Source organism: Vidua chalybeata, chromosome 1, assembly GCF_026979565.1.
Source record: "Vidua chalybeata isolate OUT-0048 chromosome 1, bVidCha1 merged haplotype, whole genome shotgun sequence".
NCBI classification, from domain to species: Eukaryota; Metazoa; Chordata; class Aves; order Passeriformes; family Viduidae; genus Vidua; species Vidua chalybeata.
In genome coordinates, this window is record NC_071530.1 from 80,801,196 (window position 1) to 80,816,989 (window position 15,794).

General features: G+C 37.2%; 1 protein-coding gene across 11 annotated transcripts in view; it reads left to right on the forward strand.

Moving 5' to 3' along the window:
• CTNND2 (catenin delta 2) overlaps positions 1 to 15,794 on the forward strand; it is a 631,469-nt gene that overhangs the window by 319,961 nt on the left and 295,714 nt on the right. For all 11 annotated transcript variants that reach the window (XR_008434168.1, XM_053959428.1, XM_053959656.1 and 8 more), the window contains 2 exons: positions 11,420 to 11,454; positions 11,948 to 12,064. Coding sequence is in view for 10 of the 11 variants with exons in the window: in XM_053959428.1 (XP_053815403.1) it covers positions 11,420 to 11,454; positions 11,948 to 12,064 (152 nt within the window). In the remaining variant the exon portion in view is untranslated. The remainder of the gene's footprint in view (positions 1 to 11,419; positions 11,455 to 11,947; positions 12,065 to 15,794) is intronic.

The window sequence follows — 15,794 nt, forward strand, 5'->3', positions numbered from 1 at the left end:
ATTGTCCAAAACAGGCCACAAGTGTTAGGAAAAAAATTTGTAATTCATCTGTAGCAATATCAGCTGCATGGTTCAATATGCAGACAGTGAGCAATAGTGGGGTTATAGAAAAGCAAAAAAGAACAAAGAAGTTGTGTGTAGAATTTCCAAAGTTGACTGAGCACTTGTTTTTGGATCTGGTCAGAGTTTTAGTCTAACTCTGGCTACTAGAGTGCATCCCTTCATGGTTCACCTGGTTGGCAGACCTTCGGGACTGGATCAGGACATAAGAGTTCTGTTGCAAAATAATTGCAACAGAAGTAATTCAATATTGAAATGTGTAGATTATGTATGAAATTGAAAGATTCAATATTTAACTATCTTGTGAGGCTTCATGTTCTGGATGTAAAGAATACGTAAGTAGAAAGGTGATTTCATCCTTTTGTTAACAAAACAAAATTTCAAAGGATTGGTTTAGTTGTCTAGTAACTTTCACAACATTTTATATTGTAATATTCTTCTAAGAATAAAGATGATTGAAAATAATATTTGTTTCAGCATCACTAGTATGATATCTGTAAGATATTTTCTTAATTCTAAAAAAAAATCCCTTTACTCTTTAGGAATATTCTTTTTAATACCTGCATATAATTTTTTAAAGTACAGCATATTTCTTACATCTGTCTTTGGTAAATGTCTGACCTATGAACCTGGTTTTATTTGTATTGTGTCTCCTGTGTTGTATTTCTTCTGGTAGGCAATGAATAATGGAAGAAATATTATTTTCATAGGGAACTGATTCTTGTTTTCCCCTCTGCACCTTAGTGGAGGGAAAAGCCAGAGTAAAAAGACTCTGTGCTTACAGCAATGCTCTCAATATGTCTAAAGGTTACATTTACTTTTTGTCAGCTTGCATTAATATAATTTTAGTCATTTTCAGTAATAAATGTGTGATTAAAGGTTATCCATATAGCTAAATAGCTGTTATTACCATGTGCCATTTTAGTTACTTGGTTAATTTGTCAACTCTGTATACAAAGAGACAGTTTACAAATAAGAACTTTCACTCCTGTTGTTAAAATTATAAACCAATAGCAATTTTTCATGGGTTGATCCAGCTCCTTATCACCCGCCTAACAGACCCAATTACCTTTACATTCATCTAACATTTTAGGTTAGAAAGTATTTTTCTGTTGCCTTTATGTTCATCCACTGAAATGTAAATGTACCACTCATCAGTTCTTATGTACATTATTTTTGGTACTGGCTGCTTCTAGAAAACTCTATTGCCTGGTGGTTTCAGTGGTATCAGTGATGTGTGGATACTGCTCTGTAACAATCATCAATTTGCCAGCATCACAGATTAAGGTTATTTCAAATAAAGAACTGGAGGCCCCATCCTGGGCTGTCCTTCAGTTCCTTGAAGCTGGAACGAATATCAGCTCTTTCTAATAAACTTACCCACCCACCTTCTAAGAGCAGAGTGAGCGTAGTTTTGACACCTCAACTCAGATTGCATGGGATCGGCTGCTTCCGTGATGTTTTAATACCTTTTTTTAAGTTCCATCAAAAATTTGAGTGACCAGCTTCAACTTGTTTGCCCTTGTCCCACATGTGCTTCCTATGACTATTTCTTTTGCTCCTGTTCCTCAGCCTTGCTAAATTATAAAAGCCAGGTGTGCTCCCTTCATCTAAATTCACCAAACTCTTCTAATTTCACCTTTTATCAGCCTTTATTTTCTCTATTAAAAAAAGATAATAAACTGAACAAATGCTGAACATCATAATACTGATGGGGTCTCCCATGTGCCTTGTTACATTATATCCAGGACAGTACTTCGAAAGTAGCCCAGCTTTAAGTGGGGACTGCACCATACATTGCCAAAGTCTCCCATAAAAAAGATCAACAAAATCTTTCCCGCTTCCTGCAGAATCTGCTTCTGTTTCATGGGAGTGTTTCATGTTCACACATCTGGTGGAGAATATGGAAACAAAAGACAACCTATAAGGTATAGGTGACTACCATGCAGTCTCTTCAGTGCCAAATTCAGACAATATATTGACATTGAGACTATTCTTTGTTAGTTACAGGGGCCTTCCGACCACTGTGGAGGCACAGTAGGAGTTTGTTTCTTGGCTCCAACAGGCATAAGCTGCAGGGAAGGAAGTAGCTAAATAAAAAGAAGAAGAAGAAACATCCTGGTTCTGTATTTTCTTTTGTAGAGGAGAAAAGGTATGCACAGAAAAGGAAAGAATTGTTTACAACGAAAGAGGCGAAGGTGAGGAGCCCTGTGAAAGGGGGTTTCTTGGAAGCAGCTGAGTGAAACTAATGTGAAGAGGCTGTAAGGGAGAAGAACTGGGAAGGGCTGTGATGTGCGATTTCACACAGTGACAAGCTTTGTGTGTGTGTGTGTATTGGGAATTTCCTGCATGGAATACACTTTCTTCAAGGTAGAGGCTGTCTGGCTTCTGTCTGCTTTATTTCCCTAAGGAAGTGCTGAATTTAAAATGAGTCATCCCCTCAAAACATTGAGAAAATCCCTTTCTATTATTTACCAAGGACAACACAGAACAAATATTGTAGCTGAAATAGTCATATAAAGTGTGATCATACTTTACATGATTTACCTAAAACAATGGTCAGCATGAGGCTCTCGGCTTGATCTTCATGTTAAGGATTAGCTCTTCTGCAGAAGAGATATCCTTGTCCAATTTGTTGGTATTGAGAAGATCAGGAGCTTTATGTTACTAGTGCTGTGTCTTTTTTACCTGTTCTAGCAGTTAGCTGTCCCTAGGGGAAAAAAATTGCAATATCTTCATTTACAAAGTAGGTTTCCTTAAAGGAATTTAATTTACATTACATTATATTTATTTGGAAATGAATGTTATGGTACCAAGGACCAGAACCAAAAATACACTGAAAAAATGTGTTGTATTTCTTATTTTTAGGCGATTTTCTCCACGCATCCATGGTTTGAGTTAACACTCATAATGCTTATACAATGAGTAGGGAACTATGTGCCTCAGAAAAGAATCGATCTCGTATTCACTGAATGTTTCTTACCCAGCATCAAAACACAGGTTGTTTCAGGCACCTTACAAGAAATTCACTCTCACTCCTTGGTCTTCAGTAACTTTTTCTGCTCCACTGGGAGAATACCTTTCCTCAGTGCTACTGTCTGCACATTTTCCCTGAAGGCATCTTTCAAAACTCGGTGTGAAGGAAATATAACTGTGGTGGTGTCTTTTATAATGGAGTTTCTTAACCAAAATAATGTATTGTTTCCTATAGAGAACAGAGGTTTCAATAGGAAAGACAGGGAATAGTCCGATAGTTACATTGAACTTAGGCACTGCTTTGATTTCTCACAAAATATTATAACTGGTTCCATCACATTGTGCATGAGTGCTTTAATAGCTAAACTTTTGGATTAAGAGGGAGGAGGGAATGAAGAAACTTGACCTCACTTTATCTTTTAGGGCATGGTACTGTTTTCTTTAAAGCATGGCAACCACTGTCCTTCTTTTTGTGCAATGTTGTCAATAAGGCATGCTTGAAGAACAGAGTTTTATGGGTACTGATAGGCTGTGGTATGATTTAGGCACTAGACTGATCTGTTGCCTTACGGCAGAGATGATTCTATCTCTCCACTATTGTTTTCTCTAATTTGCCATTTCTAATTCTATTTTAGATGCTTGTTGGGTTTGGATCAGATCCAAATACCACCACTGCGACTGAAGGAATATCACAGGACACTGCTATCTAAACTGTTCTGATGTGTAGAAGTGGCAAAAATTAAAATTTAAGATGGCTGACCAGTGAGCTCATTGCTCACTGAGGAGGTGAAGGAGGGAGGGAAGAGCTGAGCTCTTCACCCTGGGATCCAGAGACAGAGCACAACCAGGAACAGTTCAAAGCTGTGTCGAGGGACATTCAGACTGGGCATGAAGAAGCATTTCTTTAAAAGAGGGTGGTCAAATACTGGAGCAGGCTCCTAGAGAGGTGGTTGAGGCCCCAAATCTGTCAGTGTTTAGGAAGCTTTTGGACAATGACCTTAATAACCTGCTGTATAACCTTCAGTCTCCCCTGATGTGGTCATGTATTTGGACTCAGTGGTCATTGTAAGTCCGTTGCAATTGAAATATTCTAATTCTATTCTCTTCTAAATGTGTTCCTGTGTAGCTATGTTCAGTTTGGGAAATGAGCTCTTTTCTCAAATAAAAATAGGTTTGAAGCAAACCAGAAGAGCTAACAGTATTAGCAGAAATCCAGCCTTGAGCTAATTCCTTCTTTTTGTGAACCATCATCCTTTTTCTTAATTAATAATGGGAAATTACAAAATTAAGTAATTTGGTTTGATTTTGCCTTCTCTAAATAAGAACAGAAGAGTGGTTGTATTGATTCGAACTGGGGTCTATCTAGCCCAATATCCTGTCTGGAATGTGGAAGGGCATGAAAGGGCTATCAGGGGAAGAGTGAGAACAGGGCAATCACATGGTACTTGTTTCCCTAATGTTGCTATTGTGTCCAAGTTTAAAGTTAAATAAATACACAAAGTACCTATTGCCTTCTAAATTCTTTTCCTTTGAACAGCAGAGCTTTGAAGGCTTCCACTCTGAAGGCATTCTCTGTGTTCACTGTCATGCCAGGTCTGTCTGCAGAACTGAAGCTAAAGGAAACTGGCTGTTTGCAAGTGTAGAACCAAGTGTTCTCTCCCTAGGTGACCAAGTTCATTCAAAACTGAAGTAAATGGCTTTTGGGGGTTTGGTCTGTGTGAAATTAATTCAGTAACAAAATAAAATTTACCATAATTGATGCTCTTGTAGACCATTTCAGGAGTGATGGTCAAAAGGTACAGGAAAACAGGTTGTGTTATGCTTTGTCCATTAAATAACAGCCTCTGGCACCTGCTTTGCAAGCCCTTAAGCAGTGCATTGTGTGGAATGCAAGGCTGCTGGTGCCTTTCCCTGCATGCTGTGTACTTGAACAGTGTTCTTAGTGCTGTAGCGCCTGAACTTTAAATCACATTTAAATAAGAAGAAACAGAACAGTTTTATAAAACACAATCAGCATAGGGAAATTGAATATAAATAGGACTGGAGCAGATTAAAACTTGTTTTTAAAGGAAAATCATGTCTGCAAATTTCTGCAAGTACTAAATGTAGAGGAAAGCATTGATTTTTGAGACCTGTTTGGAAATTTGGCTGCAAATATTTCCCTGGATCATTGGAAAGAAGTACAAAACTTTCACAGCACAGCCACAAAGTTCTGCTATTGATTTCATAAAACCTAGGGAATAACAATAATTTTTCTATGAAAAAAATTAGACTGTTTTCTTTCCCTGCAGGAACTTGAAGCAAGGCTGTGCTAATAAAGGTGGGAATTAACCACCTGAATGGTTTCCTGGCATCTACAGCTAAGAACTTTGTCATCATTTTAGAAGTCAGTTTGAAATTTCCAAGGTACAAGAGAGCAGCCATCAGTAAAATATGTGTGGATTTGTGGGGGTATTGTTTATTTATTTTGGTTTGTTAGATTTTTTTTTTACATTTTCGAGGATTATTGTAGGGAATTGGATGAGGTTTGTTAGAACATCAAAAAAAGGACTTCTTGATAGGGTAGCCAAGTTGATACCACAGCTGACTAATAGAGTGCTGCTATTCAATATTTGAGAGAGCCTACAGTGTCACATTTATAGAGGTGAAGGGAGTGACTACCAATGTCATAGATTTTGATGATATTTTAAATCTGCCTCAAAACCCAAAAGTTGCTCTTGAGGATTGTTTTTTACTCTGGCAATTTATTGAAGGGTTGGTACTTTTTTGCATGATTATTTAATGTAAAATTTATTCTTACGTTGTTTGGTTTTTTCCCCACCAGACAATCAATACTAAAAGTTGTTTACTATTTTGCAGACAACATGAAATGTACTGCTGATTTAAAATCTGCTTCTCCTTTGCTTTAGATGGAATATTAGTTTTTCAGCCTCTTTGCTTTTTGTGAAATGCTTCTGGATCTTTTTTATTCCACCTTCCACAAAAAAAAAAAAAAAAAAAAAAAAAAAAAAAAAAAAAAAATTAAAAAATCAGTGAGATAGTATCTGCCTGTAATTATATACAGCAATGTTTTTGTAGCTCCATTGTAGAAATAATTTAAAAGATCATGTGCTGGTACAGCTCCTTGTAAAATCCTTTCATAGCTTTTCTACAGTAGTGTTATATATAATTTCAATAATTTCATGAATTGTTTTAGAAGATAAGAAAAATATTTTGGTGTAGCAGAGAGCTATAGCAATTTTTTCAAAAAATGAGTGACAACTGTAACTGAATGACTTCACACAAAAAGGAGAGGCACACAAACATTTCTTGGATAATTAGAGGAATACAAAAGTGTGAATTTGCCCTGGCAGCCTGTATGCAGGCTCAGTGATAAAGCAAGGAGTTTGCCAGAAACAGTGAATGAAAGAAAACCTACCTCCCTTCCCAACAAGAAGTGAGTTTCTCTGCTGTGTTGTTCTTCTGGGGAGCAGCAAGGCAATGAATGCTTTGGCCTGCTGTGCATGTGCACTCATGTATTTTGGTGCATGTGATAAGAACAATGAATTTCTGCAGGCTGCATAGTAAATACTATTGCTGGAGAAGTGTGTACAGGGCAGTGGAGCTCCTTCTTGCATGGAATGGTTCTGAACCTATCAAGGCGTTCCTCTGAAGTGGGCCTGGTCTCACATTAGGCCATGTAATGTCTAAAACTAAACCCAAGTGATGCTGCAAGTACTGCTGTGGCCAGGTAGTGTGCAAAATGTGCCTTGGGCTGTGGTTTGGTGTAACTTACCTTTGCCTACCACTGTTCCTGCTGCCAGTGCCACAGGCACACATCCACCTTCTAGGAGTTCAGCTGAGTCCAAGGTGGCCTTGCTGCTTCCCAGCACCTGCTTTGGAAGTGGATCTTTGGGTGTTTGTACAGGCCTAATAGCAACACAGTCTGAGGATGTCTCAGGCAGCTTTTCTTCTGCCACAGTATTCAGTGGCATTCCCCACTTCTGGTTTACCTCCCTTGAGGACCTTGGTTGCTTTTACAGAAATATGGCTGGTGAATATTGTCCAGGTGTCATATGGAGCATTCACTGCTACACCACCAAAACTGCTTTTGACTCCTGTAAATTGCTGGGAGGGGTGTTTGATAGTCTTCTGTAACTCACCTTGCTGTGCAAGTGCTGGCTGATCTTATCATGGTGAGTTCCTATCAAGTCCATCATGAAGGGGCACCCACTTCTTGTTGAACTTGACTTGAAGCACAGGAAAAAATGAAGGCTCCCGAAGGCCTGGTTTGTTGCGTGTTTATGGACAAACTGTAGGTCAGTCTGGGATTTTTCTTTTTCTGCCTGAAAAGGGATAAACTTGATGTATAGAGCTGCTGGTAATAGTCAGACATCCTCAGCTGGCTGCAGAAAATTGCATTTTTGCAATGCTCTGTGCTGCTGCTGTTCCCTTGCTGTGCAGGGGCAGGTAGAGCTCCCCAGGTGATGTTCCCCAAAATGAGCTCCCTGCAGCGTGCTGTGCTCATTTGCCTTTCACCCTCCCCCCTATGCAAGATCACACACAGAGGGTTCTCACTGCTTTGGTGCTTTTATGATATGCGTGCAGAAATGGGAATGTGTGAGTTCAGCTGGAATCAAGATGACTGTTCTGTGGATATTTACTTTGTTCATTCTTGCCTAGGGAGGTAAAACAATTTTTACTGGAATATCTCCTTTCCTAGGTAGTTATTAAAGGTAAAACATCCATTAAAGGTAGCGCATCCTTACAGAAGATAGGTTCATTAGCTTAAACATTAACATCAAGAACTAAACATATAACAATATTCTTCATTTGTTTAGTCAAGTGTTTTGTTCATTTGTTTGGGTTTTAGCATTATCTTCTCATCCTTAAGTTACTCAACTTCCTTGTGATTTTCCTTCAATACATTGAATTTTCCAAAGACAATATAAGCATAGAAGAATCAAGTTTTGCATAGTTGAATAGTGATGGAGGATTCTTTCTGTAAGTCAGGTAGAATTAAATAGAACAGTGGTCTTATTTGTACCTAGAACATTTGAAGTATATACAGGATGCAATGACTACCAAAAATAAAAGAAGAAATAAATCACAATTATTCTTCTGTGTTTGGGTGAAGGGGCATAGTAATTCTATCTGTTTGAGTTCTCAGGTCAGTCAATTTTTATGCTAGGATTTTCAAATGCTATACTAATGTAGTTCTGGTTAAAATCCCTTCCTCAAACTCTTAAGGTGGGCTCAGGTTACCATAGCTCAGAACAGCTTGATAAAGGATTTTATTGCTCATCTTCCTCAGTCAAAGATACTAACATTTTCAAACTTACGTAATGAGGCATAGGAATATTCAGAAAAGTGGTTTGCTAATGCATTTTTTCTTTAGAGAAAAAAATATGAAGCAAAAATACATTTTGCTGAACATGCTGAAAAACTTACTAAGACAATACTTCTGTTAATTATTGTTTTTTTGTCTTTTCATGTATTTGATGTAACTATAAAGTCAATTGTACTGATCTCTTGCAGCTGGGAAGCACCTGAAAGAAAAGGACAGAAAAGTGTGCCCTTTTATTCACTCAAGCAGATTTGGCACAGTCATGTGACAGCCTAAAGGTTTCCTGCACAAACAAGTCAGGTTGCTTCAGTGAGGAATCTTTTTCAGACCAAAAGCAGGGGAAGCTCAGTTAAAAAAAGGGAAAAAGGAAAAATAAAGAATATTTAGATTAAAACTATGGCAAATTCTAATAAAGTTTTCTAATGAAACCCTTTAAATGTTTGTTTGCAAGGCTCTGGCATTGGATTGCACCCAAGAAATAGCCACTTCAATATCCAACTATACTGGATTGTTAAAAAGCTAAAGAACATGAATTTAACTAAAGAAAACAGCAGTCTTTCTATACCAGAATATACTGATATCTTTGTAGGAGCAAATACAACTTTAATAGAGAATCATATCTTTTATGTCAGAAAAGACCTTTGTGACCACTGAGTCCAAGCATTAACCCAGCACTGCCAAGTCCACCACTAAACCATGCCCCCATGTGTCACACCTACACATGTTTTAAAATACCTCCAGGGATGGGGACTCACCACTGCCCTGCTCAGCCTGGTTCATGTTCCACATGTTGAATAAGAAGGTAGCATTAGGATAAAAATTCTGATGGTGGATGTGCCATCATGACTCTAAAAGCTACATTATTTATTGAAAGACTATTACAGTACAGGTGAGGAGAAGCATGACTAAAATTGGAAAAGTCAAAATGTAGTGAAAATTCATTGTGATCCTGAGATTTATATGGATACTGTACAGTGTTTCTGTGGCAGTCAGATAAGTGATATTGGGGATTACTACGAATCAGCCACAAGTGATTCATTGAACATAATGACCTTTGTTACATTTTGTACAAGTTTGCTACTTAAAAAGGGCTAAGCTTGAATTCCTGGAAGTGGTACTTGACTCTTTATGCATGACTTGATTTTTTTTTTCTAACTTACTTGGATGAAGTGGCATAGAATTTTACATCATCGTGTTCTTGCCAGCAATGTCTAGTAATTCATTCTGCCAGCAAGAATGCCACCTGAGGTACTACATTTTTTTCTGGCTGGTGATCTGATATCTATCACAAAGAAATCTGCATACTGGAAGAAGGACTCTAGAGTGGAAAGTAGTACATTACTTATTATGGATTGTGCTAATTACAGAAAGGAAGATTGCTCTCAAGTCCCAGTGTGTCAGATGAAGCAGATGAAGCAGTTATTTAGTAAATCTGAAAAACAGACAAAAGGAATGTAAAATTGGAAAAAGTGTTATTTCAAAAAGAGTCACTGTCCCTAGTCACCAGTAGGACTTCATTTCAAAAGGTAATTTAAATTAATTTCATCCAGTTCAGCACTTCGCAGTTATTACTGTTTGTCTGAGGACTCTGGCAACGCTTATCTTCAATATTGTTAATTTCAGTGGACTTGAATGCAAGAGTTTTAGTTCACTGTCTCATCAAAGGACTGGCTTCTTAATCTATAGCATCTCACTACAGTGAGTCAATATAAACCATAGACTGTGGATATTAGGAAATTTATGATGATGTATAGATTTGAACTTGCCAGGTTAACATTTATGATGCCAGGTAAAATTAAAAGTCCTTTTAGAACTATTTTTATGTAAATTAGGCAATAATTATTTTTTAAAACACTATCAAATCTGGTAAATAATTCACACAAGTTCTTTACTGTAAAAATAAACCTCCACAAGGAAGTATTTAATTTCATTTACATTACTATTGTTCAGAACATAGATAGTAGGAGGTATACTGACATATTCATAAGTGATCCAGCATCTGTTGGGAAAAGGGAAAACAATTAGAGATTTAAATCCTTTTACTCATCCAAAAGAGCAGTTAGTCTCAACATCAGAAAATAAATGAAAAAATAAATATAATTGTTGGAAAAGTTAAAATCATTTCAGTCTTTGTTGTTTGTTGTTTTTTGTTTGTTTTTTTTTTACTTATGGATGCAACAGATAATGTTGTTCTCCCCTGTAGGTATTTTATAAAAATGTACAGAAAAATCTTTCAGTCATGGGTGTCATAATCAGCTCACTGTTATCAAAAGAATGGGTAGAACTGAGTAACTTCAATCCTTTTTGTATTCTTGTCATGTGAGAAAGACCTATATTGAAGCATAAACAGAACATGCCTTGGAGGAAAGTGTAGTCATTGCCTAATTGAATATACAATTTATTTTATAATTCATTTGAACGTATCTTTCATTTCATTGGAAAAAAACCCAAACCCTACCTAACCCATCCTCTAGTGTGCATGCTCATTATTTTAAAATTAAGACCTTCTGTTGCTTGAGTGCTTGTACATGGAAACACAAACACATCTAAATTTTCCCTCCTGTGTAGGTCAATTGAATTAACTTAGCTGCACATTTGAATAATATAAAAATGCACATAATGATCAGTAGACCCAGGACTCATGCTCGTAATTTCTTTCAGAAATCACATGTAACTATTCACTTGAGAAAACAATTTATAATTTTCTTGATAAACATGGAGAGTCAGACAAATTGAAGGATCCAAAAAGCTGAAGAATGCTAATGTTTTTGCTTGGAAATAGGGTAGTTTGTATATCAAGACCAAGAGGCCAGTTTCTATATGTATGATTCAAATTACCTGATAAAGAAATAAAGATACTTCCCTCCAGCTGAATGAATGCTGTACAAGTAATTAATTTAAAATATATATAAAATTATGTATTCTAAATAAGTTGTTATTCTTAAGTGTGTTCTTCTCTTAAATCGGTTCCTTCAGAATAGATTTATATCTGAATATTCATGGCACAGTAAAAAACAATTAGATTAAAAATGATCACTTTTTTCTTTCTCTTTTCAGTTCAACAGAAGAGCAGTTTCACTGGCAAACACAAGGTAATGTACCTATCTACATATATGTATTACTTACATTCTCTCCCAGAAAGATCATTTTTACCTAAAGAAGATGGAGGGGACAAGCACATTGATGTATGTGGAGGTTTTTGTTGGGGGTTTTGTGTGGTTTTTCTCATTGCTAGTGTGTGAAAACTGTACTTAAAAAGTGACAAGATTTGGCAAAAGTTGTTAGTATTGACAAAAGTATTGACTGAAACTAATGTAGAGTCTTGAGAAGGGGCATTGCTAAATGTGTCCCTGGATTTTTTTACTACTAGACCTAAATATTCTTATTTTGCTTTTATTAATCCAAGGCCACACTTTCAAAGGATGGCACAATTTTCAGTATGGCCATGTCCTGGGAATGTTTGGCCTCCATTCCTTCATTAGCTGTGAATGCTTAGTCACATACACTGGTTTTAGCTTTTGTCTTGTAAATGGCTTTACCTTTTTGCCCTTCTTTTATGTTTTTATGTTGTTAATGTCATTACAGATGGTCAGAAGGATATAGAAGATGAACTCACCACTGGTCTGGAGCTGGTGGACTCGTGTATTAGATCGCTGCAGGAATCAGGGATACTCGATCCACAGGACTATTCAGCCAGTGAAAGTAAGTTGCTAGAAATATGTTTTCTAGAATCCAAAAATTTTGTGCTTTTAAACTGAATGCATGTCTTTGAGTGCTGCTAGTTTTTTGGGGGAAAAACAAGCACACAGAATATATTTTAAAGGAAAATATTTTCTAATTGCAGTGTTGCTGTACTATACTATAAGGTCATGTTACAAAACTTCAGCATCACCACCATAAAAACAACATTCAAACAGCAATTTTTCACTATCCAAAGGTAATAAAATGAAACATACTGGGTGGCTGTGGGGAAGTCTGATGTCTGAATGTAACCACTTCGCCAGGTAGCTGGTAACTCCTTATAACTAAAATTTTCTTGTGGATACAGAGACAGAAATAAGTGAACTTAAAGATGATGCTCAGAACAGCAGCTGTAGCAAGAAACGTGAAGTCTTTTCTCCAAGGCTGGCTCACGGGTCACTTACCAGCCATTCTGTTTGCAGAGCTGTGCAGTGAGTGGATGGATTGTTGACTAGAACCAGCCACTGAGGAAGTGAATCAAGGCTACACAACAGCAAAAGTGAACAAGGGACATGCCCCTCAATGTGTTTGTAGAGCAGATGCCTACCAACAGTTGTGCTCATGAGTCATACCGAGACTGTTTTCCAGCATGTTAACTGGTCTGTTATCAGATGTAGCACTAGATGATGAAAAGGCAGGTTAATTCCCTAGATTCATTCTTTTTTCTCAGGCTCCTATCTCATATTCAGTCCCCATCTGCTACAATATAAACCCACATTCACTTCTCTGCCTCTGAAGCTCCTGGCTTTGCTTTTTTTTAGTATTCCTCTACATCTCCTCCCCTCTTGCTCAGTTGATCCCTGCTACCCATTATCTTCTGACTGAGTCACATCTTTGGAGGTGGCTGCCCAAATTCAGCTTTCTTGAGATCAAGAGGGAAAATCTCCCCTTTGTCTGAAAAGGCTGATGAACTGTGATAGCCACCTTCTGCAAAGCATGTCTAGCAATGAAAAGTCATCACCTGTAATATGGTCATCAGCGGACAAAAGGAAGACATTGCACATTGGATGCAGAATTTTAATTTGTCAAAACATTTTTCATTATTTTAGAACAAGGTTTGCTGTCAAATTCAAGCTGGCAGTCCTGGGACGATAGAAAATTTTTCATTTTTCATGTGCACAAGATTTCTGGACCAATAGTGTCACTAACACTTTTGTTATGGTTTTGCTTAATCTGGACACAGTCTGTATGATTGACATCTGTTAAAATGTTGCTTGATCTCAACAAAATGGGGAAAATGATGAAACAATGTAAGCCCTTGTTTTTTTCTTCATTTGGGGGTGAGGAGAAACAAAACAGACTAGCATGATAAGGAAAATAAAATGCCTTCAAAATATGATTCTATGATAGAAAAATGCAACTATAGATGGCAATAGAGGAGATTGAGAGCAGAGTGGGGCCAACTTGTATGGAGAACTGCCAGAAACTGGCTTAAGAGATGGAAACTAAGAAAAAAATCATAGAGAAAGATGAAGATAGTACATGGAGTGAAGTCTGTGTATATGAAGAAAACTAATACTGAAGATATTTCTGGGGAGCATCACATTAAGCTAAAACATAAATAGGAATGCAGGTAGAAGGAAGAATATCAAAGTAGATAGAAAGAAGACTAAAGAACATGGGCAAATGGAAAACAGTGATGGAGAAGAGGAGCAATAGACATGGATTTGTAGGGGATCATCAGGAGATGAACCGAGGTTCGTTGAAGCAGGAGGTCCATACACAATGTCGAAAGCTGAGTTTTCTTGGCTGGATGATCTCTTTGTGGGAGCAAGAGTTAGGTGCAAAGACAGGGAACAAAAGGGTGATGAGAATGACAGCCAAGAAAAGGAAAAGTGGTATCATTATGGACAGTACAGAAACTGTCCCTAAGAAACATAGGTTTGGAGAGAACAGGCAGGTGCATGTGCTCACAAGGAAGCAGGCTTCACCACAGAGCTTCAAGCTTGATCTTCTGCATTGTCAGGAAATATTTATAAAACCTTTTGTCACAGTGCCCTTATTCATCTGCTCTGGGCTCAGCTTGTAATAAAACTAGATTGCTATTTGCCATTTATGGATTTAATTAAGAATCAGATCTATATACCAAAGCTAACAGTTGCAGCTGTGCTAATCACTCATAAATACAATTAAGATGTCATATACTGTTGTTTTTTTGTTTTTTTTTTCTGGTTTGGGGATCTTTTTTGAATTTCAAGTAAAATGTTACAAACACATCAAGCAGGTAAAATGTTAATGTGTTTTAAACATCAGAAGTACAAAAGTCAAGATTGTCTGTACAGCATAATTTGAATTTCTTATGAATGCATTAGAAAACAGTTATTATCATGCCCTACTTTGTACATTTTCTGTCCATGCCTCATTTACCCCAAACTGAGGCTCAAATTGCAACAGCACACTAGAGGGGAGAATGCTTCTGACGTCTGTAAGCAACGAGTAGAACACACATACACAATGAAAACATAAGTCTCATATTTACTTAAAATTTTAGTCTGTCCCTCCTTTGTGTCCTAAAGCTTTCCTGTTAGAGTTGTGAAATAATTTAAAGTATTTTCTGCTGATACATGGTTTTAAGTGTTCCTAGTTAGGTGTGCTGAGAACTAACCATTGTAACAGAACACTGTGAGAGCACAGTCTCAAATATTTGAAGCATGATACAAAAAGGAAGTTTAAAGTCCACTCTGTAATGTCTCAACCATAGTATTTGCATTTCCTAGACACTTCAGTTCTTAATCCTTTCAATTTAGAAATAGGAAATGAGTTGTATATAAATGTCTCACTTTAGAGGTATTCCAAAAATCACCATTTGTGATGTATCTGAAGTAAACATTCAGTGCTGTAGAATTATCCACCAGGCTGCTATTTTTTTTATTCTTCAATGGAGACCTGATGTGATGCAGTAAAAAACATTGAACCATTTTGCATTTGTGTGCACTGGCCATAAGGCAAGGAAGGAGGGGAAGAGGGATGACTCAGAAAAGGAACCTTGGTCTGGCATTTTCTAAGTTTTGAGCTCCCAATTTGACAACTTTACTTACGTTCACTTCTCTGCAGTTTGACTGCAAAACTGTATTTTAAGTAACAAGACTGACTCTGAGGAAAGCATTTCCTGCCTGCCATGCATTTGAAGCAGATTTTTTTAAATCATCATATGAAAGCCTGCCCAGTGATGTGACCACAGCTTCCTTTTCTGGATTGTGTGCATCTAGTCTAATGACTTCATCTATCAGTAGCCCTGCCTTTGTAGAGGATTAATGTGTCACTACTCAGAATCTTTGCAGTTTGGTTTCACGCACTCTGATTTTCTCAGACTTAGTTTTAAAAAGTCGTTACATAGCAGTGAGCTGTTACAATACTCTAAATCCCAAACATCACTTCACATGTGCTAGGCCTTTAGTAGCAAATAAAAGCCAGGAAAAAAAGGCTAATGGGACAAGTCACATGAAAGGGGCTTACACAGGAGGGGCTCTGTATTGTTAATAGAGATGCTCACTAATTATCTTCACTGAGTGTGAATCAGTAAATGTAAAAAACCTTAAGTATATAAAACTTCTTTCTTTGGTGAAATGAAAGCAAAGTGATCACTAGTTTTAAAGTAATTATTATCAGACAAGCAGATTCATAACTGCTGCAAGCTCTCATACAAGCTTCCTGTGGTGGAGCTGACCCTGGGACAAGGTTATATGCAGCC